The sequence below is a fragment of the Nothobranchius furzeri genome, chromosome 1 (genome assembly GCF_043380555.1).
Source record: "Nothobranchius furzeri strain GRZ-AD chromosome 1, NfurGRZ-RIMD1, whole genome shotgun sequence".
In the NCBI taxonomy this organism is placed as follows: domain Eukaryota; kingdom Metazoa; phylum Chordata; class Actinopteri; order Cyprinodontiformes; family Nothobranchiidae; genus Nothobranchius; species Nothobranchius furzeri.
The window spans coordinates 82,937,887-82,963,638 of NC_091741.1; the positions used below are offsets into that span (position 1 = coordinate 82,937,887).

Sequence of the window (25,752 nt, forward strand, 5' to 3'; positions counted from 1 at the left end):
AGCGATTAGTATATGTTACGTTCAACTTCTGTAGGTAGAAATTTTCTGGTGGCTTTAAACGCAACAATCAAAACGTCAATTCTTTATTCTTGTATCGCGAGATTTGCCAACACTTCTGTAGCGAATCTAAAATTAAGTGAGATTTTACTTTTAAAAATATTTTCTAATCTATATTTTCAACGACTACTAATAATAATTGCCCTTAAAAGACCGTCTAGTCAACAAAAAATTAACGTAGAAAAAATAATGTCATGCTCACTTCCTTTTAGAAACTAACCTGAGGTTTCAGAATAAGAGTTGGTTACAATAAAAATCGCTATCCCTGTGAAAACCTCATCAAGATATAAATATGTGTAATCGTGTTTATTTTTATTATTTGTCAAACAAATAGATGAATTAATGTTTGTAAATACATTTTCAACATTTTGGTCGAAGGAGCTTGAAAGACTGAGAACCTTCACAGACATATTTTCAACATTTTATTTGCAACGTTCTGATTGTGCTTTTAAACTGAAATATTTTCCACCTTCGGGGGGGGGGGGGGGGAGTTTCTTCACTTCCGGGTTAGTCACCGTGTTGCCGTCCTTAGTGGTTATTTTGGCCTGAATCGTTTTAGTTTTGAAGACCGTGCTGGATTTACTAGCGGAGAAGCTAAAATGGAGTTTAGGGTGACTTTCAGCGGCTCCAGGAGAGCTGCTAGGACGCTGTGGTTTCTCATCCTGATGAGCCTGTGCTTGTTCATCACTGTTTGCCGAGCATCATCTCCTCAGGAGGAGGAGGACAGTGCCATGCAGAACATTGTCACGGAGAAAAGGGCTGAGGAGAGCCACAGACAAGACAGCGCAGACCTGCTCATCTTCATCCTGCTCCTCACCCTCACCATCTTAACCATCTGGCTGTTCAAACACCGGCGGTTCAGATTTCTGCATGAAACCGGACTGGCGATGATTTATGGTGAGATGCTTTAGCGAAACACTCGCCATCAGAGCCGTTATTATATTATGACGCATCTTAACCAGCCCTGAAGCTGCTATTTACAACTTTGGCTACAGCTGTTTAAATTGTGACAGTTTACTCACAGGTTCGTGTAGATGTTTAACATGTCTAAAGACCACCCTTGTCCCCATAGAAAAGGAATAATCTACGCAGCAGCTGCAGCTAAAAGCACCTGACTGATCATTTACTTCCTCGCTCCACTCTGTTCTACCTGAGTCCCGTTTTAAGTCAGACGTCAACACTGTTTTCAGTTGTTTCAGATTCAAAAAACGTTTGTCTCAATGTCTTTTCAGGACACGACCTGTTATCATGTTGCTGAGCTTTGCCTTAACCGTAGTAAAAGTTTCAGTGAGTAAAAAAAATTTCGAGAGCTTGCATTTTTACACAGCAAACATTGTGCAGTTTCTCAACTAGAGATTGGTATGTAGAAGTAATCGTCAGCCGGTGGCTGATATGTGCTGCATATTATTTTGCCCAGTTTTTAAGGCTGATTTTTAGATCTTTTCTGCCTTATTTGCATGCTAAACGTAGGGATGTCCCGATACAACTTTTCACTTCCGATACGATACCGATATTGCAGCCTTCAGTACTGACAGATATCGATATCAATCCGATATGATATCAGCACAAATCATACATACTTGAAAGGCTTGATCAAGTGATATTACTCAGAGAAGAAAAGCCAGCAAAAGTAAGTATGAAATAAACACATTTTTTATTCAACCATTGTTCCATAAATGTAAACCTTGGACATAATGTATAACAAATGAATTAAATAGTAAGTTCAAAGACTCTGAAAAATATTTTAAGTAAATAAATAAACAAAAAGATATCCTTTAAAGTGCAAAATACAAATTCAAGGTCACTTCAGGTATTTATTTACTGTCAGCAAATGGTAGGGACAGCTTAGGGCAGGGTTATTAAAAAGAATACACTAAATTGTTCATTGATTAACCACTACAAGTTGAGTGTCTAAAGTTTCAATTTCACACACTGAGAAAATCCTCATGCAATGTTTTGTGATCCTGCTTCAAATGCACAATAAGGTTGGACGTATTAATATTCCCTGGTTCTGTTCATCCATGGGAAACTTGTGCATGACAAGAGTTGCACCGAACCAAACTGTCTTTTTTGGACTTTAACGAAAAATACAGCCACATGGCCGACATTGCTCCTTGCTATTTTGCTAGCACACATTGTTTTGATCACGTGGGATTGCTGGATAGAAATTCTGGAATGGAATTTAAAGTGGAACGTATTGCTAATATCGGAGATTTTAGATGCAGTCCGATATAATCGATACAGTGTTTTTGGGCCGATATCCCAATTCAATATCAGAACGGGACATCCCTAAAGTGGTTGGACGTATTTAACTTCCCTGGTTCTGTTCCACCATGGGAAACAGTCTGTCACACGGCTGACATTGCTCCTGCTTCTTGCTACATTACTAGTGCGCTCTGTTCTGATCATGTGAGCTTTGTATGCTGGATCTGGGCGCTGCTGGATAGTTGCTGGAATGAAATTTAAAGCAGAAAGTACTGCTAGTATCTGAGATTTTTGATGCAGTCCGATATAATCCAATACAGCGTTTTTGGGGTGATGTCGGACATATTTCCGATATCGATGTCGGAACGGAATATCCCTACTAAAATAATAACAACAGCTGATGCGCATTTCTGAACCTCAACCAGTATTTTAACACTAAATTTAACCAAGTCTTGAATCTTAGTTCTCTGCACTGCTCAGTATTAAAAATCAAATATTTAACCAAAGTTAAACAGTTCAACAAACTGATCAAGTATTACATTAAAAAACAAGTAAAGGCTGAAAATGTTGTTTTAGAACATTTATTATGCTGGCATTTTTCAGAAATGTAAATATACATTTAAATGTAGTTTTGCAGCAGCACTGGGCTGCCCCTGGGTATGCCTGATTTTAAATGTGTTCTACTAAAGAGCCGTTGTCGGTACAGGATCTACTCGGGTGCAAGATTGGCTCGGGGTCCTTCGACTGCCGATGACTTCAAAGTACGGCAAACCCCCTCGAACAAAATACACTACACATCTTTATACTGTTGGAAAGAATTTAGCAGTTTCGTTATTAAAATAATGTTTCTTAAGACGTAAGTTTGTGTTTATAATGGTATTTGTAAAATAAAACACTATATTGTATTCATAATGTTGAACTCCTCTTTGAGCACATCCCTTGAAGGATCGTAGGTATTAGCAACACCTGTGAAATTGTATTTGCAGGAAAGAAGTGTGTCCCGTTTATTGAAGTATTTTGTGTTTAGAGTTTTTGACGTCTTGTCCATGCGTAGTTCAGTTACGCTCATAGCTGCTAGCCAAAACTCTGGAGTTAAAAGTTTTCTGGCTTTACTAAAATACCTGTCTGTACTTATTTGATTGGTGGTAGTTTTACTTTCTATTATACTCCAAATGTAATCATTTGGCACGTTTCTAATTCATAATTTGTAATAATGTAATCAGTGATATTAGCATTAGCATTCCTATGGGTTTTTCCACATATATTAGCATTGCGCTAACCACTCGCTGCCAAATTGCAGCCTTTGCGATTAGAAAATCTCCTTTTGTCACATCGCAATTTAATTGCACATGCAGTTAATCATTCAGCCCTAATATACATGCAGCTCTATGCTAAAAGTGTATTTTCAAAGAGGTAATGATGGATTTCTTAGTAAAAGTTGTCCATCTTTCCAACAGAAAGATTTGCCTGGACCAACGTAACGTGATAACAACGTAACGTGATTACTAGGGCTGGGCAAAACGATTATTTTTGTAATCGATTAATCTAGCGATTATTTTTTCGATGCATCGATTAATCTAACGATTAATTTGTTAATTTGATTAGATTAAATTATTGATTATTTCCCAATTATTTGACTTGTATAGCAGTTTGATTATTACTAATTTATGTATCTCAATGAAATAAATGCAAATTTCTTCATTTGAACACATTTTAATAAAAAAATAAAAAAATAAAGTTGTTTTAATAGTAGTACAATCTTATGTTAGAGATAACATTTAACAAAAAATCATATGTTTTGCAAACTATTCATATAAATCAAGGATAATTTATAACAAAAAAATATATATAAATAGCAGCAATGGCGTCTTTTAACAAACAAAATCTAACATAAGTAACCTAAGTAGGACTCTGTGACTAGACTTGTCCAAGCATCAGTGGTAAAGGAGATTTTGGATGAGGCCTTTTTTAGTTCGTTCCTTAGTTTCTCAGCTGAAGTTTGATGCTTTCTCTCCATCATGCTTGTAAAATGGCGCCTAGAAGGCAGAGTGTAACCTGGTTGAAAAGTGGTCAGCATTTCTTTGAATCCTTCACCCTCAACCACAGCAAGTGGCCTCATGTCTTTCAGAATCATAGATAGGACGCTCTCAGTAAGTACAGCCACCTCCTGGGGGGTGCAGGGTGTTCTTTTCTGACGGTAGTCCTCCAGACTTTTCTGTTTGTTCCTGAAAACATAAATCACACAGACAACACACAGATAAATTAAAATTATTACAAAAATATTTATGTAGAAAGCATAATATCAAAATAATAATTTGAAGATCTGTAATTCAGTGTTTTCTCAAAATATTTAATCTATAAGATTTGTTAAAAAAGGTTTTTAACACAAAATGCTGCACATTTTTGTAGTCATTAGATGGTGCAACTTAGATCTATAAGATCAACAAGCTGGAGGAGCATGATGTATAAAAAATAACGTTCGAACAGGATGAGGCATTAAACTTGACAATCAAGAGTCCGTTGTCATTTTGCTTTTGCAAGCACTTCAACAATATTGTAATAATGTCCACGACGGCTACATTTAGCAGGTGCTACATTGTCTTTGTTAACATTTTTACTGCGGACAATTAGCGCTCTCCCACATTTTCAGCTCTCGCTGATTCTCATAATCAGCACGTGCACATTCCGACTCATTTGGCCATCATGAGCCACGAATAAAAACAAACAAAACAGATAACAGCTGCTGCTATATGTTACTGCTAAGCAGCTTAAATGAGGGTTAGTGAGTTCCAGGGGTTGAGTGTTTATCTTTGTGTGAGAGTGGGTCTGCTTGTGTGTGTGAGTTAGTGCATGGCTACGTGGGGTGTTTGGATGTTATAAAACAGCGTTAGTAAAAAAAAAAAAAAAAAAGTTGAAAACTTACGGTGTTTTTTCGTTTGCCGAAGCTGCTCCTGGATGCCTTTGTTTGAGGTGCTGGTGCATAGCCGTCGTGCTTATATGATAGGCCATTTCCACTTTACACAGCCAGCAAACGACCGAATTGCTTCCTTTTCTGTTAAAATAGTCCCATACCTTTGAACTGCGAGTTCGGGTTGAGTGATTTAAGTCGACTGCCCCGCTCATGTTTCCACTACTCGCCGCTGCCATGTTTGTTTTTGAACGTGATGACGCATCGACGCAAATAATTTGCGTCGACGTATTTTACGTGTCGACGTAATCGATCACGTCGACGCGTCGTCCCGGCCCTAGTGATTACGTAATTCCGTAAGGTTCATGTTCATCCAATCAACTACTTTTGACGTCATCGGCAGTCGACGGACCCCGAGCCGACCTTGCACCCGAGCAGATCTTGTAACGACACCGTATTGGCTAGTGGTCTATCCCTAGGAACAGTCCGCCTGTATCTGATCAAACGGCTGACTGATTTCACATTGACTCAGCAGAATTACAAAAAAAAAAATTTTAATCAGTTTTTTTTAATTATCTGATTTTAAAGGTTGATCATAAAGAGATTAAATGTAATATGTTGAAACATTTTAATATTTTGCATTTTCTGATGTAACATAATGTTATTTTATTTTATAAAGCTGAGATAGACGTGTGAAAAGATAAGTTATTGGTTGTGTAAAACAATTTTAATTTTAATTCAGCATTATCAACTGATCTAAGGGTTTGAAAGTAAATTAATAAACAGTTCCGCCCAAAAGCAAAGTTCTGTGTGCCAGAAAATGTATCTGCATCTTTTCACATTCATAACATGTTTGAAACAAATTTAACTCATGAAGCCAAAGAAAATAAAAACAAAATAAAATCGTAGTGCAACAAAACCTCTGGAGCTTTTTTCACCTGATTTTTACTTTTAAAAATACAATGTGTAGTTTTTACCATTAATCTATGAAAATATCAATCAAAATGTTGTTGAAAATTAATTAAATGAATCCAAGTTGTTGAAAAATATTGGTGACTTCGTAACATATAACCATAAAAATCTGGTCTAAAATACATGGGAGATCTCTGGGTGACACGCCATATTAGATGTCATGTTTCCTTCTATGGGAGCCCATGAGGACTAAATGCATTTACTGATTTGTAACAAACGGTTACAAGACTTTCGTCATTCTTAAATGTTGTTGTTTTACACATTTACCTCTTCACTTATTGCCAGTGATGAAAGGGAATCTGATGTGCTTGTTATTTTGCTGAAGTTTGTACTCCCCAAGGCTTTTTGACCTTAATGGGCATCCATTGGTGAGGTCTTACTCCCAACACATTAATACTGCTTGCTTGCAACAATTTAGGTATCTACTGCCCACTATCACCAGGAAAAATACACGCTGTAACTTTAACAGCGATTGTCTCCAACTCCCACTTCTTTTCCTTATATTTTTCCTCTTTTTTCAGGCCTGATTGTTGGTGTAATCTTGAGATATGCAGTGCACGTCCCTCGGGACGTTGGCACGGCCTCAATGGGCTGTTTTGTGAACATCAGCCCTGCCACCCTGCTGGTCAACATCAGTGGGAAATTCTACGAGTACACTCTGAAAGGGGAGATCAGCGCCAACCTGGTGAACGACGTGCAAGATAACGAGATGCTACGTAAGGTACAGACTGTTTACTGAGACCGTTCAGGTGTCACCTCCCGAACTTCCCCCTGAACTCATTGGTTTATTTTGTTGGAATCCATTGTTCCTAAAACAGCACTTCCTGTTGAGTGTGTTGTTTCATGACTTTCTAAATGTGTGATCTTTCATCAAATAATTAAGTTATCAATCAATGCAGCAGCACTGAAGTATTAATATCCATAGCTTATTTATTCATTTATTCACAATTTCATCTTTTTCTGTGTGACTTAGGTGACCTTTGACCCTGAAGTGTTCTTCAATATTCTGCTGCCGCCCATCATCTTCCATGCTGGCTACAGCTTGAAAAGGGTACAGTTTCTACTCAGGCACTGATTTGTTTATATAAAAACATTTTGATTCCTAACAAAAGTCTTTTGGGGACACATCCATAACTGATGTTTTACATTATTTCTCAGAGACATTTCTTCCGGAACATGGGATCCATCCTGGCTTATGCCTTTGTGGGGACAGTCATCTCCTGTTTTGTTATTGGGTACGAATGTGTGTTTTGTCCCTTTGTGTTTTTACATGCGAGTCTTTGTGGAGTTAAAGTGATGATGGATGGAATGGATGTGTGGTCCTCCAACAGGTTGTTGATGTATGGATGTGTGATGCTGATGAAGCAGTTCAGTCAGCTGGGTGGGGATTTCTTCTTCACCGACTGTCTGTTCTATGGAGCCATCGTCTCTGCCACCGACCCAGGTAAGAGTACACCTGTCCTGTTAGCTATTACACATCAGTATTCTACTGGCTTGACAACTTGAACATAAAACAACGCACACACCTTTTATGGTCCTTGCACCTTTTTGCAACCACTTGATTTAATTTTTATTAGCAACTTGTACAACCATTTCCAGGATGATTATGATGATGATGATGCATAAAACCTGTGAGGACTGTAAAATACAAGCTTAAAAAATATCTGAGAGCTGAAGCAGTTCTGAAAACATTAAAACATCCTGTAAACTTTAATTAGGAGGCATTTAGTCATGATCAGAGTTTCTTTTCTGTTACCTGCCTAAACAAAACCCCTTTATCTAAACTAAATAAATCATATAATTGGATCTCGTGTGTAATTGTTTTGGTCACTTCTTCTCAGAAGCAATATTGTGTGTTTTCCAGTGACGGTCCTGGCGATATTCCACGAGCTGCAGGTAGACGCTGACATGTATGCGTTGCTGTTTGGAGAGAGCGTGCTCAACGATGCTGTGGCTGTGGTTCTGTCTTCGTAAGTCACCTGATTTTATTTGTAAATGCGCCGTCCACAAACCTTAGTGTCGTTGTGTGTTTTTTGACTTACCAGTGATGATAAACAAGTCATTTGTCATTTTCACTGTAAAACCTGATTAAACTGGAGTTGATCCATCAGATGATGCTGTCCTCCTCCACATGGAGCAGTTTTATGTTCCACAGAATTGCACAAGGAGAAAAGTAGGGAGCAAGGAGGAAGTGGGCCCTGCAGAAAAGCTCTGACTGGCCCACTGAGCAGAGCAGGGAATTGGGGGTCGCAGCTTAGCCTGAGGACATACATGACGAATCACAGACTAGACTCTGGCTTTTCCAAATACATGATTTTTCGTTATTTGTGTATTTTTAATCTTGTGAGTCAGCTAAGAAAACATTTCTGAACCTTTTTGTTTTATTTTAAGAGATTCTGAGAGGCAAGGAGGCAACATGAAACATGCTCAAAGACAAAGCGTGTGTGTGTGTGTGTGTGTGTGTGCATGTGCATGCATGCATGCATATGCACACACGCACATGCATGCATGCATGCACATGCATCCGAGTGTGTGTGTTTTGAGGGTATGAAAAGGGTTTTGTTCAGATAACATCTGAGCTTCTATTTAAATATGTATTACATGGTTTTCTTTGTCACTGCCAGTTAACATACAGACTTCCGATTAGTCATGATTGGTTTTATGACACGTTTGACCCGATTTTGATTGCAGCTTGTTTCTGCTTGTTTATGTTAGGCAGTTCAGATAGGTAAAGTGACACAAAGTTGTTGAACTCTGAAAACATTTTTGACTACATCACCAAAAACAAATCTATACTCTCTTTTTCCTTCTTTGACAGAAACGTTCTTTACAATTTTCCACCTTCAACTTGGATTTAACAGGATGAACACTTTGATGCGTGCACGTTTCATCTTTTCCTTTGAATTTGTTATTTTCAGACTTTTCAAGTTGTAATAATGAGTCATCCTTCCTGAACTATCAGTGTGGAGGCCATCAGAGCTTTTCTGATTAATCATGGGACAGCTTCTAATGAATCTTAATGCTGATTGGTTGAAGTAATTATAGACACACATGTACTTGAAGTGCTAGATGTTGTTGAAAAAGAAGAGATAGGGTTGTGATGATCTTTTTTAGAAATGTTATTGAAGATATAAGCAGAAAACAATGACAAGTGTCAGGTAACCACTGATAACAGAAGCAGACGAGGGAATTAAAGATAAATACATACAATAAAACACCACTAGCTTTTGTGAGAATGAGAAATAAAATGTATTTATTAGAAATTATGAGAATCACGAGTGGGATTGCTTAAGTGACTGTGATATTGTTTCTAAAGGATCCAAATTCTATTCAGAGCTGAAGTTTCCTGTGGGTGGTGATCAGAGATCTTTTAGATAAATGCTCATGATGAAACTTGGAGATACGATCCTAAAGTTCAGCCTGATACAACTGTTTTGAGTTGCAAAGTGAATGTTTTCTGTCTGTAAGTAATTAAGTTTACTCAGAAAAAAATCTCTGAACTATAATTTAGTTAGTCTATGTTCAGTAGCTTACAGTCACTATGCTTTTACGTATGTTTTCGCCCATCAAGTATTTGTGTTGTGTGACATGTCAGGTCCATCGTGGCGTACCAGCCACAAGGAGACAACAGTCACACCTTTGAGGTCATGGCATTGCTCAAGTCTTTTGGGATGTTCCTGGGAGTTTTCAGCGGCTCATTTTCTCTGGGAGTGGCCACTGGAGTCGTTACAGCTCTCATATCCTTTGTTGGTTTGGTCAGCATCGGGGCTGAAAAGTTAGAAGTTAGGGCTGGGCAATAAATAGAAAATTTATCATTATCAAAATTTCTGACTCTTATAAAAAATTTCCATGTTAATACATTTGATAATGAAAAACGTTAGGTTATGAATATAACCACTGTTCCCTGAAGGAAAGGAAAGAAGTACAACGAAGGTACTATGGGACATCACGCCCTCGCGTGGCCTGGCTGAAGACACATTTAATCACGCCTGTAAGGCAAATGAAAGTGAAGCTGCGTGGAGGCCCCGCCCTCCACTGATAAGCGACCGCGTCACTGTCATTCCTCAGTTCGATAGCCGCTCTTCACCGAGCTGGGCTGTGAATGGGACAGCCCTGCGTTGTACCTCGTTCCTCTCCTTCAGGGAACAGTGGTTATATTCATAACCTAATGTTCCCTTTCAGTCGATTCACTCCGTACAATGAAGGTACTATGGGACTTCCAAAACATCCAATCGGTGAAACCTCACAAAGGTGTGGGGTGTAGCCCAACTTGCAGCTGAGCAAATGTCACCAACTGAAACACCTTTAAACATCGCCCAAGAAGCAGCCACACCTCTAATAGAGTGTGCCCTGACCCCTAGGGGCAGCTGGGAGCCAGTGACGCTGTAACACAGGGAAATGGCCTCCACAATCCAATGAGAAACTCTTTGCTTCGACAAAGCTTTACCCATGGAGGGTTTGGCAAAACACAAACAGTTGGTCTATTTTTCTGATACTCAGAGTGCAACTTATATAAGCCTGCAGAGCACGAACCAGGCACAGACAATGCAGTCTCCTCTGCTCCTCAGAGGCAAAAGGAGGACTACTGAAGCCCAAAAGCTCTACAGGGAGTGCAGAATTATTAGGCAAATGAGTATTTTGTCCACATCATCCTCTTCATGCATGTTGTCTTACTCCAAGCTGTATAGGCTCGAAAGCCTACTACCAATTAAGCATATTAGGTGATGTGCATCTCTGTAATGAGAAGGGGTGTGGTCTAATGACATCAACACCCTACATCAGGTGTGCATAATTATTAGGCAACTTCCTTTCCTTTGGCAAAATGGGTCAAAAGAAGGACTTGACAGGCTCAGAAAGGTAAAAAAAAAATAGTGAGATATCTTGCAGAGGGATGCAGCAGTCTTAAAATTGCAAAGCTTCTGAAGCGTGATCATCGAACAATCAAGCGTTTCATTCAAAATAGTCAACAGGGTCGCAAGAAGCGTGTGGACAAACCAAGGCGCAAAATAACTGCCCATGAACTGACAAAAGTCAAGCGTGCAGCTGCCAAGATGCCACTTGCCACCAGTTTGGCCATATTTCAGAGCTGCAACATCACTGGAGTGCCCAAAAGCACAAGGTGTGCAATACTCAGAGACATGGCCAAGGTAAGAAAGGTCTGAACGACGACCACCACTGAACAAGACACACAAGCTGAAATGTCAAGACTGGGCCAAGAACTATCTCAAGACTGATTTTTCTAAGTTTTATGGACTGATGAAATGAGAGTGAGTCTTGATGGGCCAGATGGATGGGCCCGTGGCTGGATTGGTAAAGGGCAGAGAGCTCCAGTCCGACTCAGACGCCAGCAAGGTGGAGGTGGAGTACTGGTTTGGGCTGGTATCATCAAAGATGAGCTTGTGGGGCCTTTTCGGGTTGAGGATGGAGTCGAGCTCAACTCCCAGTCCTACTGCCAGTTTCTGGAAGATACCTTCTTCAAGCAGTGGTACAGGAAGAAGTCTGCATCCTTCAAGAAAAACATGATTTTCATGCAGGACAATGCTCCATCACACGCGTCCAAGTACTCCACAGCGTGGCTGGCAAGAAAGGGTATAAAAGAAGAAAAACTAATGACATGGCCTCCTTGTTCACCTGATCTGAACCCCATTGAGAACCTGTGATCCATCATCAAATGTGAGGTTTACAAGGAGGGAAAACAGTACACCTCTCTGAACAGTGTCTGGGAGGCTGTGGTTGCTGCTGCACGCAATGTTGATGGTGAACAGATCAAAACACTGACAGAATCCATGGATGGCAGGCTTTTGAGTGTCCTTGCAAAGAAAGGCGGCTATATTGGTCGCTGATTTGTTTTTGAATGTCAAATGTATATTTGTGAATGTGGAGATGTTATATTGGTTTCACTGGTAAAAAATAAATAATTGAAATGGGTATATATTTATTTTTTGTTAAGTTGCCTAATAATTATGCACAGTAATAGTCACCTGCACACACAGATATCCCCCTAAAATAGCTAAAACTAAAAACTACTTCCAAAAAAAAGCTTTGATATTAATGAGTTGTTTGGGTTAATTGAGAACATGGTTGTTGTTCAATAATAAAATTATTCCTCAAAATACAACTTGCCTAATAATTCTGCACTCCCTGTATGGTCATGAAACCGTAGTTGAGTGGGATGACCTTAGGCAAATACGCAGCATTCTGATGCAGAGTGACCCTAGCTCCATCTGATGACATTTTCAGACAGGAAGGGCGAACTGAAAGAGCATGAAGGTCTCCCACCCTTTTAGCTGATACAAGGGCTAAGAGTAGAGCTGTCTTATAAGACAGAAGCTTCATACTGATCGATTCAATAGGCTCAAATGGGGGACCACACAGGTTCTCCAGCACCAAAGAGAGGTCCCAAGAAAGGACAGACGATCTAATAATGGGTCTCAGTCTGCGAACCCCTTTCATGAACCGAACGGCTAAAGGGTGAGCGCCAGGAGAAACTCCATTAAAAGATTCATGGCAAGCCGAAATGGCTGCCAGGTAGACCTTTAAAGTGGAGAATGACAAGCCCTTGTCCAGCAGATCCTGTAGGAATGACAGAATGTCCACAATGGAGCTCTGTGAGGGAACTACTAACCTGTTCAGACACCACACTTCAAAAGCCTTCCACTTATAGGCATATAAACCCCTAGTGATGAATGCTCTTGAGCTCTGAATAGTATTCACCACAGCCGGGGAAAGACCTTTAGCTAACAAGTTGGACCTTTCAGTAGGTAGGGCTGCAGCTTCCACAGATGTGGGTGAGGGTGCAGCACTTCCCCTTGTGCCTGTGACAGAAGGTCCTGTCTGATGGGGAGCTTCCATGGGGGGGGGGGGGCTATCATCAGACTGATGATCTCCGGGCACCAAGACTTTGTGGACCTCTGAGGGGCCACCAAAATCAGAGATGTGCTTGACTTGCACACTCTCCAGTACTGCTGGAATCAGTTCCACCAGCGGAAAAGCGTAGAGGAGAACGTTGGGTCAAGGGTGCACCAGAGCAACCGATCCCATTGGAGCAGTCTGATCCGTCAGGGGAAAGAACAGGGGACATTGTGTGTTTGCGCTTGACGCAAACAGATCCACTACTGCCCTGTCGAACCTCAGCCAAATCTGAGACACCACCTCGGGATGGAGCCTCCATTCCTTTGACAGAGGTCTGCCCCGTGGTTGAGGTACACGGGGACATAAGCTGCTCTGAGAGACAGCAGATTCAGATTGCACCAGTGCAGCAAAGTGTGGGTCAGATTCAGTAGAGGAAGAGAGCATGTTCCTACCTGTCTGTTTACATATGACACCACAGTTGTGTTGTCTGTGCGCACCAGCACATGTTGTCCGCTCAGGTGATGACTGAAGTGTTTCAGGGCCAGAAACACAGTTAACAGTTCCAGAAAGTTGATATGGAACCTTGACTGGGTCGAGGACCATACCCCCCTCACAGCTAAACCCCCACACAGAGCCCCCCAGCCTCAGAGGGAAGCGTCTGTGGTCACCACTATGCGTTCTGACACCCTCCCGATAGGGGAACCCTGGTAGAACAGCCCTGGTTCTCTCCATGGGAGGAGAGCTACCATGCAGGCTCTGGTGACCGTCAACTTCCGGCAGAGATGACGTGAAGGATGGAGATGATGAAAGCAGACCCAAGGTTAAAAATGTCGCATTTTTATCAGTCCGAGAGGCACCACGGCTATGGACGAAGCCAGCAGCTGTAGAGCCGTACGGAGTGTCAGTCTGGCTCCCAGCTGAAAGCGCGCTAAGCAGCTGCGTAGCGCGGCTATTCGCTGGTCCAAGAGACGCGCTCTGCTTGACCGAGAGCAAATTTCCAGCCTGAGGAAGGAGAAACTCTGGCTCGGAACTAGAGAACTCTTTCTGTAGTTCATGGAAAACCCGAGGACTTGAACGTGGGAAAGTACCCGTGCAGTGTGAGCTTCTGCCTGTGTTCCAGAACTCGCTACTAGAACCCAGTCGTCTAGGTAAGCGAGGATCCGGATGCCCTCCTCCCTGAGGGGGGCTAGTGCGGCTTCCACACATTTCGAAAGGGTGCGGGGCGCTAGAGCTAACCCAAAAGGCAGAACCATGTACTCATAGGCCTTCCCTTCGAAAGCAAAGCGCAGGAACCGTCTGTGATCGGGGTGGATTCCCACATGGAAATGAGCATCTGTGAGATCGATCGTAGTAAACCAATCTCCGGGACTGACTGTATCGAGTAGCTGTTTAAGTGTTAGCATTTTACACCTGTACGTGCGCAGATACGTGTTTAACACACGCAGATCCAAAATAGGGCGAAGGCCGCCCCCCTTTTTCGGGACAACAAAGTAGCGGCTGTACCAACCTTTGTTTGTGTCCTCGTCAGGGACTGCTCGAATAGCTCCTTTCAACAGAAGAGTCTGAATTTCCTCCCGTAACATGCCTGCAGCATCGGTATTTACATGTCTGCACAACAAAGGTAAATGTGGGTGGTTTGACCAGGAGCTGCAGTCGGTAACCCATGGCAACTGTGCGCTCAACCCAGGGAGACACTGTGCATGCTCGCCAGAGGTGAAGTTTCGTCGCGAGGCAACCGCTCAGCGCCCTGGTGGGGTAGCTGCTGCTCTCTAGCGGAACGGGAGGCTTTCAGAACATCATGTCTGCCGTCGGAGGAAAGCTGCTGTTCTTCAGCAGAGCGGGAGAACACAGCTTTTCCCGCTCCCACAGAGGTCAAATGCAGACAGGATTTGATGTGAAAATTGAGCTGTCGTTCACCAGCTGAGCGGGTTGACGTAGCTTTATGGGGCCAATTTGAGAAGCATTGTTGACACACAGTGCATCCACACATTGTCGAGTGCAAACAGCAGTCTTTATTATATTTGTGTTTTTGCCCCCTGGGGGCAGGAAACAAAGTCACTTTGGACTGTGGGGTTGAACATTAGCTGAACCGGTCCGTTTCAACCATGGAAAACTGGGTTTTTGTAGCCCAGCAGGGTCCAAAACCCAAACAAGGTGGGTCCCGGGATCAGGACGACTGAGGTTTCTTCTTGCGGCTCACAGAGCATTTCTGTGAGTCCCCAGGAGGGCCTTTACTCCAAGCGGAGTGGCGAGGAGGGAAAGACTGGGTCCGAGCTGGGACCGAGCCCTTCGCTGCCGCTGGAGAGGCTGTCCTCTGGGGTGGAGGAGAGGTCGGGTTATTCCTGTCAGACCCAGGTGCTGTGCACCACCTTTCCCGCCTGGGGATGATGGAGTGTAGCGCCTCAGTCTGTTTCCGCTCGGCCTCGAACTTCGTCTGAATAGCGTTGAGAGACTGACCAAACAGACCACTGGGTGAAACAGGCTCGTCCAGGTAGTTAGCCCTGTCCCTGTCGGGGACATTAAAAAGGGTCAGCCACAGGTGCCTCTGAGCCACTACAGTTGAGGCCATTCCTCTTCCCAACAGCAGGGTGACACCTCGGGCCGCTTGCAGGATGTAGTCCGATGTGACCTGTATCTCATTGATGAGGGGGGTCAGTGGGCTGTCGGGTGGGACCCTTGCTCCAAGATCCGCCAGGCAAAGTGCTTGGTAGGCCTGGAGCATGGTGGAAGAGCTGAGAACATGGGCAGTGGAGGCCTGCGCACGGTAAATCTTCTCCAGTTGTGCAGGTGAGAAGCGACATGGATTGGAGGGTAGATTAGTTTGTCCACTAACTCCGTTATTGCAGGTCGGAGCCAGGTAAGCCGCGAGAGAGCGCTCCATCAGAGGGAGGTTAACCAATCCCGCCATTTCTGCGCTGTCGAGGTCCGAGAACTGACTGTAACCCAGAACCGTGGTGAAGGTGGATAGCGGCTTGGTCCAGGATGCCGTGAGCTCAGCCACAAAATCCGGGTACAGTAGCAGAAAGTTCTTTACCTCCGCTGGTTCCGAGGGGAGGTAAAATCCAGAGAAGCGAGACCTCTTTTGTGTAGGTGGAGGAGCGGGCCAGTCCACTTCTAGCCTCCCCGCTGCCCGCCGGCACAGCAGGAGAAAAGAAGTGTCATCACGCAGCTCGGAGGCTGAAGTAGCGGCCAGAGCTGAATACTCCACCGCCGAGAGGACCTCCTCGTCCTCGAGCTAGTCCTGACCGTCAGGGCAAATGTCCAAAATGTCTCCTTCATCCTCTGCCAGAGGGGGAAACTGAGAAGCCTCTAGGTCTGGTCCGGTTAAATTGTCCGCCATCTCCATCTGATCTGCCCAGCTAGTAGCGGGGACTGCGATCACTAGGCAGGCCACGTCAGAACCGGGCGAAGCCGGGGCCGAACGGAAAAGCATGGGGTCCTGCTGCGAAACTGCAGCATCTCCCAGGAGACGTTGTAGGAGCTTCATGCACCGTTCAAGCATGGGACGGCGGAGTCGGCGACAGAACTTGCACGGCTCTGGGTCCACAAGTGCTCTCCTGGTGTGGAGAATTCCCAGACAAACCAGGCACGCTTCGTGTAAGTCCTTCTCATGAAGAGAGAATCCACAGCCCTGAGGACACGGGCGCAAAGCGGCTTTCCGTGAAGCGACGTCCGGCACGGTGCTCATTGCGAGACACACAGCAGAGCGAAGTGGAGAAGCTGAAGAGCCGCGAAAGATAGCGCTCGCTGGGCGGGAATGCTTGCCAGAAGGCAGTAGAGTCCAGTCAGCGAGCGGTTAAGCTATCTTTCAATAGCGCAGCTAGTTGTCAGATGTGTTCTCAGCGAGGTGAAGAGCGTAAGAACTGAGGAATGACAGTGATGTGGTCACTTATAAGTGGAGGGCAGGGCCTCCACGCAGCATCACTTTCATTTGCCTTACAGGCATGATTAAATATGTCTTCAGCCAGGCCACACGAGGGCGTGATGTCCCACAGTACCTTCGTTGTACAGAGTGAATCGACTGAAAGGGAAATGAAAAGATGTGTGTAGGTTGTCAACATTCATGTCCCTTTAATAAGCTGTACCACCTTGAGTCACGTAAAAATGTGACTCAACGCGATGCATGTGACAGCCCCATCTAGTGGACAACTTTTGTTTGTGTGCATACCTGTAGTTATCGTCCATTTACCGTTATCGAGGTGAAATCCTCAATATATTGTGATATTGATTTTAGGCCATATCGCCCAGCCCTATTAGAAATGTTTTATTAGCAGACACTCTGTGGAAGCGTTTAGAAACAACTGACTGGTGTTATTGGAGTCTTTGACTTTTGTGTCTAAGTGACCAAGTTTACCAAGCTGAGGGATTTCCAGCTGCTGGAGACGGCACTGTTCTTCCTCATGTCATGGAGCACGTTTCTGCTGGCTGAAGCCTGTGGCTTCACAGGTAACACATACACACACAAACGCATGCACTCACAAACACACATACAAACACACACATGCACACACACACACACTTGTCTCTGTATCCTTGTGTGGACCCTCCATTGACTTCCATTCATTTTTGGACTCCCCTATGCCTACCCCTAACTATAACCAATGCTGTTCTCTTCCTAACCCCACTCTAAACCAAAAGATAATTCACACCATACATCTAAAACCAGGTTTAATGTGACGTGTGTAATTTCCTGGCGCTAGGCGGCAGTACATATATTTCAGTGTAGTTTTACACCATATCACCATGACTGTCGCTAGTTTAAAAAAACATTACAGTAAATGTTGTTACCTGTGGAGCAGAAAGCATGCTGCCTCAGCATGACTCCTCAGACACTGATGGTCGTTCAGTTGATTCCATGAGAGAATGCAATCTTGATCGTAGTTTTCTGGCACTGTTGTTACTGGATCTGCTTGGGATCCTTTGCCTGCCCATGACGTCATCATACTACGGCAATACCACTCATCAAAAATACATTGCATCTCTTTTTCTATTTGTTTTTTTCACATATGTTTAGGAAAAAAGTTTAGCAGTTTCTTTTATTAAAACTTAGGGGCAGCAGTAGCTCAACAGTTTGAGCAGGTTGTCCAGTAATTGGAAGGCTGCAAGTTCGATCCCGGCTCCGGACAGAGAATTCTGCTGTCGTGTCCTTTGGCAAGACACTTAACCCACCTTGCCTGCTGGTGGTGGTCGGAGGGACCGGTGGCGCCTGTGCTCGGCAGCCTCGCCTCTGTCAGTGTGCCCCAGGACAGCTCTGGCTACATCGTAGCTCTTCACCATCAGTGTGTGAATATGTGTGTGAATGTATGAATGATAAACTGTAGTGTAAAGCGCTTTGGAGTCCTTACTCTGAGAGGCGCTATACAAGTGCAGGTCATTTATCATTTAAATTTGTGTCTATTACCGCCTAAATGATTTCGAATGTGATAGCGTGACTTTCTTAAGTCATACATTCAGCCAATCATCTAGTAGGGATGTGTATTGGTGAAATTATGGCGATACGATACGTATCACAATACAGAGGAGACAATACGATATATCACGATGTATTGCGATGCACTCAGCCAGGTGATATTAGTGATTTTTTTAACTGAATTTATTGAAGGAAAATTCTATAAACAGTCCAAACTGATACTAACATGTTTAACATGAGGTATCTGAACCATGACAGGGGGATTTACGTTTCAATGGTGGAAACAGAACCCATTGTGTGACATCATCAATAGGTGCAGGAACCTGAGCTGGGCTGAAGGAAGCATGGTGTCCCCCAAAGATGTTAGACCTGCGCCTTATGTATTTTAGACCCGATTTTTATGGTTATGGCACCGACCCGCCAATATTTTTCAACAAATGGACATTATTTTATTCATTTTCATCAGCATTTTGATGGACATTTCCAGAGATTAACGGTACAAACTACTGATTGTCTCTTCAAAGGTATTTTGTCATTGTGTGGACCAGCCAACTTTCCCCACGATGTGGAAATGTCCACACACACTACATGGTAAAGATAAATTTGTCCACTTTAGCATATAAAGACAAGTACATGCACACATACTTGTCTCTATATCCTTCTGTGGACCTCCATTAACTTCCATTCATTTTAGTGACTCCACTATGCCTAACCCATTCCCTAACAATAACCTAACCCTGACCTAAACTTAAAGCTCATTCATACCATACCTCTAAAACCAAGTGTTAGGGTGTTTAGCATTGTTTGGACCTGCAAAATGTCCCCACAATGTGGAAATGTCCACACGTTACATTACAGGTTAGTTAAAATTTGCCCACTTAAACATATAAATACAAGTACACACACACACACACACACACACACACACACAAATACAAATTCTTAAATGGTTCAGCTCTGTTGAAATGTTCCTATCAAGAAAAAAACGGTTCTTGTGTGGATCAGAGGAGGTTTACTGCCAATTTATTTAATTTTTACTGATTGTTGATGCATTATTGTTCTGTTGTATTTTGCAGGTGTGGTGGCGGTTCTGTTCTGTGGAATCACTCAGGCCCACTACACCTTCAATAACCTGTCTCCTGAGTCTCAGGACCGAACGAAGCAGGTCAGGCCAGTTCTGCACTGACCACCCTCCTCCATGTTTTACGTTGTTGTTTAATTTATCTTTTTACTCATCTTTAAATAAAAAATCCTGTGTTTGTTACTGAAATAGAAAACAAGCTTTGGGTTTACAGATTTACGTTTGTTTAGAAGTGGAAATAACAGATGGGGCTTTTTCTTCTTTTCCGGTGAAGCTCAGAACGTCCTCACCGTTGCTATGATTGTGTCAAAACAAACACTGTAGCCTCCTTTTGTCATTGAACAGAAAAACAGAACCAATTTTTTCTGAACACCATCATTATTTATAATATCACAAACCAAAATTTTTTCAAAACATAAAACCATGAACTTTTGAAAGTGAAACAGTTGACGCTTGTTTTGTTCTCTTTCTTTTTGCAGCTGTTTGAGCTGTTAAATTTCCTGGCAGAGAACTTCATTTTCTCCTACATGGGTCTAACCCTGTTCACCTTCCAGAATCACATCTTTAATCCGATGTTCATCGTTGGAGCGTTTGTATCTTTCGAATGTTGTTTACTCAAAACCTGCAAATGATCTGCTTGATGACAGCAGTAAAGGTTTGTTTAGCTTTTGTAGAAACATTAAGATGACTCTTGAACTTGTATGAATTTAGAAGGTCTCAGTAATGCAAGCAGTAGTTTAAGATTAGCATAATTTTACTCTGCTTTGGTTTAGTGGTTTAGTAATGACGTTGGACACAAGAAATAGCTTTTTGTTCCGACGTTTTCCCTAACACTATTCCCACACAGCTAGCGGTTTTTGTGGGAAGAGCTGCGAACATCTACCCTCTTTCATTCCTCCTTAATCTGGGTCGACGTTACAAGATTAGATCAAACTTCCAGCACATGATGATGTTTGCAGGTTAGTGGAGCGCAGCTCTCACCTTACCTGTAAATGAACCTTGTTACTTTTTTATTTTTGTAAAGTTTGTTTTTGATGAGCACACTCGAAGGGTAAAAAAGGTGAGCTTGTATATAAAGTTTATTTTGAGACTTATCAAGACATCTTCCTTCTTTTTTTCTTAGGCCTGCGAGGTGCAATGACCTTTGCCCTCTCCATCAGGGACACAGCCACGTTCGCACGGCAGATGATGTTTTCCACCAATCTTCTTGTGGTCTTCTTTACTGTTTGGGTTTGTGGCGGTGGCACCACTCAGATGCTGTCCTGCCAGCGGATACGGTACGGGGTCTAAACGGGGATCTGCTGGTGGTTTAATATCAGGTTTTTCCCATTAATGTTTCTATTCTTACTTGATAATACCCTTAATTAAAATTACTCATCTACTATGGCTCCAGAATATTGGGGGGGGGGGGGGGGGGGGATCATATAAAATGTTCTTTTAACCCTGTGAGATAAATTACAATATTAAAAGATGCTGCAATTTTCAACAGAGGCTTCAGTCCTACCCTTTGGAATTACTAAATAACAGCCAACTCATCGTTCAAAGCCTCACACCACTGAAAGAACAGAGCCGTCTTGACCAAAACCCACAAATGTCCAATCAAATTATTAGCTCACAAGTCTATTTTTCACATATATTAAAACATACCATAACCTTTGTTAGCATCCTCATATTAGCTTCAAACCTGTGATCTGACCTGATCCAGCAGGAGAAGTGTGCCCCCCCCCCCATCCGCTGAGGTAAAAGCTTCAGCTTTGGCTGATAGGTCAAAAATTCTTACATGTGACCAATGGAGTTTGAAAGAAAACAAAATCTCACATAACCAACCCCTCATGTAGTTTGCTTTTGCAAACTGAGGAACTGTGATTGGTGGATCGCTGCGTGTCAGGCATCCCTAACATTAAATGTGAGAATGTTGATTGTGACATTGCAGCAGAACCTGCAGGGCCTTTTATACTTCTCAGTCAACAAGTTTGCACTCGCATGCACACGTATTGACAGAGAAGTTTTCCTTTTATACTTCTCTGTTGGTGCAATTCTCCACCAGGACAGCAGATGGCGGAGCACTTTTCAGGGATATCCTGCCATCATTTCAGAGACAGACAAATGTGTCCCTCGTTGTCCTCCACCTCCAATCCCACGTGTCCTGTAATTTTCTGGCACATAAAAAGTTTGCTGCGTATCTTTGTACTCCTTCAGTCACAGGCATAAAAATGTTTTATATTGTCAGATGTTTTCCATGAGACGTTCTTCAATCTGCTCTGTGTCTGTTGCTAGATATCTTCATGGTTGTTTTTTGTTTTGTTTTGTTTTTGTTTTTGAGAGAGAGAGAAATGGCGGTACCGTTGACACAGTTAAAGGAAGCAGCATTCTGACCAATCACAGGCTTGCGGTCTTTGTTGCTGGATTAGAAAATTGGGCTCTACTCAGTCCTTGCGAACTTGTTGGAGAGCCCTTGTGACCACAGAACAGAACTTTTAGGGTTCAGTATGCCCAAGGATATTTCGGCACATGGCCAGCGAGGCTTAGGGATCAAACCTCTCACCTTCAGCGGTCCTTATGCGTCCACACACACGTCGTCTCTTTTATAGTTTTCAACACACAATACCAAGGATAGTAAAAAAAAAAAAACCCATGTTTACTGTGTCTGTAACGTATACTATTTTTAGCATATGTTTAGGTCATGGGGCTTCCACACGTACAGGATGAGAACATGAAGCTTTGCTTCATCACAATGACGTACAGAATGGGATGGAGAAAAATACAACAACTGAAAAAGTCTAAATGTACGCCCGTCTTCAGCAGACTGTTAATAATATGGTGTAAATATCAGATGAACAGATGAACTCTTATGGAATCTAACCCTGAAGTTTCCAAATGAAGCTGATTTGCTTTTATGCGTGTGTTTAAACAGAGTGGGTGTCGACTCTGATCAGGATAACTCTGTAAGTACGACACTTAACAGATATGTGATTGATGAATGAAGTCTGTTTAGAGTAATTATCGGTCTTGTCTCAGATGGGTCTAGCTGACGGATCGGAGAGAAGAAGCACCAAACAAGAAAGTGCCTGGCTTTTTAGAATTTGGTACAACTTCGACCACAAGTATCCTTTCATCATCAGCTGCTTGTGTCGAGTTACTTTTATCCCCAGGCAGCAGAGGGAGTCCTGCTTGTAAATGACCTCCTCTGTTAAGTCTGCAGAGTGACACTTTCACTTTTATGTTGATCCTTTTCTCTCTGCTGTTTCTAGTAACTTAATTCTCAGCATTTCCTCAACTCCAGCCTCTCTCCAGCTACCTGAAGCCCATCCTGACTCACAGTGGCCCCCCTCTCACCACCACTCTGCCTCCGTGCTGTGGCCCTGTCGCCCGCCTTCTGACCAGCCCTCAGGCCATTGAGGTTGGTTCACACTGGAGCTTTATTTATGTTTAATTCCATATCCGTATTCGTGAAAAGTGGTCTTGTTGGGACATTTACAAAGCAAATCGTATCAAGCTTATTATTTAACTAGACTGAATGGCCTCTGGGCTGCTGTAGGGTGGCAGCTACACGTTTTGGTTTTTCTGCACTTGGACTAGCCGTTAGCATAATAAATGTAAACAATTATTCACCGTTTATATTGTAAATTATTCTATTTCCCCCTTCAGAACGAGTGCCAGCTGAAGGACGACGACTCTGACCTCATCCTGACAGACGGCGACATCAACCTGAGCTACGGCGACATCACGGTCAGCACAGACGCCATGGGCGCCCACACCAACAGCGGTAGAAGCTTCTCCGGCACCGCCACTTCTGATGACTTGGACCGAGAGCTGGCGTACGGAGACCACGAGCTGGTGATGAGGGGAACCCGCCTGGTGCTGCCCATGGATGACTCGGAGCCGCCGTTCTCAGACTCCATTCGTAACTTACGGATGTGAAAATCATTCAAGACCCGGGTGTCTGTTTTAGATGGACTAACCTGAGTCACTGAGCAAAAGACGAGTACTCGACTCTCCTCTTTTTCACACTTCCTTATTTTATTTTTTATTTTTTTGCACTTTCCACATTCCGTTTGCCTTTTCTTGTGCTTCTCACTTCCTGTTTAGCCAGACTGCTGTCTCTACCTCATTCTACACCTCCCTGACATCAACCATTACCGTATTACAGTCATATTATTTTCATCTTGGCTCCGTTACCTTACTGTAGCATTGCACAGAGTTCTAGCAGCATGTGTCCGCGTGTGAGTGCAAACACCAACCACTAGTTAAATGATCAGTGTACAGTATATCTATGACGTTGTTATGCATGTGGAGGTTGCCAGTTGTTTTCAGAAGTTTAGAGCTCGTTTTTGTTATAGCTTTGGTTTTGACTCTGAATGTTGCTGCCTTTTCTCTGTGCACCAGAGGCGAGCTGACCCAGTGGAAATCTCTACTTTACATTTGGATAAAATCAAGTGCCTGGGAATTGTAGGTTTGTTTTTTTTAAGCATGGCAACCCTAATGCCGCATTAGTTCTTGCACACAAAACGCTGTTTTCTTTCCTTGCATTTAAAAAAAAAGAAAAAATAATAATAAAAACTCAACAGACGCCTCTGTCCATAAGGTAGCAATATACTCCGTGGGTGTTCACACTGTCAGTTTGTGCTGTTGTGCTTGTAAATAGTGTTAAGTGGCACCATGCCAGAGCTGGCAGTGAAAGTTGTGCAGTGACCTTAGACTGTGACATGGAGTTAGACTTCACACCTTATTTTAGCCGCTGACTCTGCTCACAGCAGAATGAAGGGCTGCTGAGGTGAAAATGAGCCGAAGTGAGAAAGCCTTGTGCCATTTCTCCTCCTGCACTCTGGCATTTTTAAGAAATCTGAGTCCACATGACCTTAAAGTGTGTGTTATGCTTTTTGAATCACCGTTTTCATACCCATTTAGCTTTTTTCCACACATTTTCTATCACAACTGTTGCATTTGTAGCAACAAATCATATTGTCTCATTTGATTAATTTATTTTAAAAAACATGAAGTTGCTTGCAATGATGTAAGAAAACAAATGACTTTTTAGTATTGCAAACTGGAATACTGGTACATTACATTGGGGGGGTTTGTAAAAGAAGATGGTGATGAGGGGAAATCAAATGTGAGCATACTTGCATTAGACCCTTTATACCAATTATGAAGTTGAACAGTCACTTCAGATCCTGACTTTGCTCAAAATTATAGCTTTATGGATCCTTTGTTCGGTACAGATGTTTTATTTTTGAACCGACCTAACGATTGCAGCCCTAAATGAGTAATTTGCATAAGACAAATCTACTTTTTAAAAATATGCTCTAATAAGTTCATTTTATATTTCATCATCTGGTCTGAGCTGATATGTGCACTGTTACTGTGACAGGTTGTTATTGTGCTTAAACGCTGGATTATCCCATGGGTCCTGCTAGTACGATGTGTAATGTTTAGACTGTTTCAGAGCATGGAAAGCTGGTCAGAAGAGCTTTTCTTTTTCGGGAAGCTCAGCAGCTGCTGACACGGCGTTAACAGGAAGCGTTGATGGGACGTCACCATAGCAACACTGTGTTTACGAGAGCAGAAGCCAGACAGCATTTGGTGACTTCGCTGAACGCAACAGTTTGTTGTGTTTCGGCTGCTTTGTGAGCCAAAGAAAATGAAAGGAGTGCATATGAGATGAATGCAGGAGTCGGATGAAGTGGTGAATTATTAAGCTGAGAGAAAGGGAGATTAATGACGGAGGAGTGGGACAGTGTTTAGTGTGTTTGTGTTTGAGATGATAGAGATGGAAGGAAGAGCTGGCGTGTACATTTCTCTTTTCCTTCCACGGTTATCTTCTGCTGTGCAGGAACTTCTAATTTTATATTATTTCTATTTTTAATTTTATCTCATGTGACATCATATACTTGATATTTTTGTTTATGGACTTTTTGGAGAGAAAACATCAATTTGCACTCATGTATTGAGAACCTTTTGTATATTATTATTTTCTCTGCTGCTTGTTTGTTGTTACCCTGATGATTCAGAAAGATTTTCTGATTTGTTCATGTTCAGTAGACAGAATTATTTCAGCGCTGCAGCAAATACGTCACACATCCACACATAGCATCGCTCTGTCTTATCAGGTAATGTGTGCTATGTTTGTTTGCAGCCAATCACTGTTTGAATGCTGTTGCCATAACGTCCACAGAGCCTGAATCATCTTCTACTGATGGACTCTTGTCTAATCGTGTGTTTTCTGACTGATGTGTTCAAATCTGGCCTCTGCTGAAAGCGGTCCAC

General features: G+C 42.7%; 1 protein-coding gene across 1 annotated transcript; it reads left to right on the forward strand.

Annotated features, from left to right (window-relative positions):
* The first annotated feature begins 547 nt into the window (after window positions 1–547).
* slc9a6a (solute carrier family 9 member A6a) lies at window positions 548–23,620 on the forward strand. Its single transcript, XM_070550633.1, has 16 exons — window positions 548–954; window positions 6,664–6,863; window positions 7,116–7,193; window positions 7,301–7,377; window positions 7,474–7,586; window positions 8,007–8,112; window positions 9,738–9,888; window positions 17,344–17,440; window positions 19,481–19,569; window positions 19,965–20,078; window positions 20,333–20,444; window positions 20,609–20,762; window positions 22,400–22,430; window positions 22,504–22,589; window positions 22,780–22,885; window positions 23,134–23,620. The coding sequence occupies exons 1-16, from the start codon at window positions 657–659 to the stop codon at window positions 23,404–23,406; spliced, it is 2,085 nt and encodes a 694-aa protein (XP_070406734.1). The 5' UTR covers window positions 548–656; the 3' UTR covers window positions 23,407–23,620.
* Window positions 23,621–25,752: the final 2,132 nt, after the last annotated feature.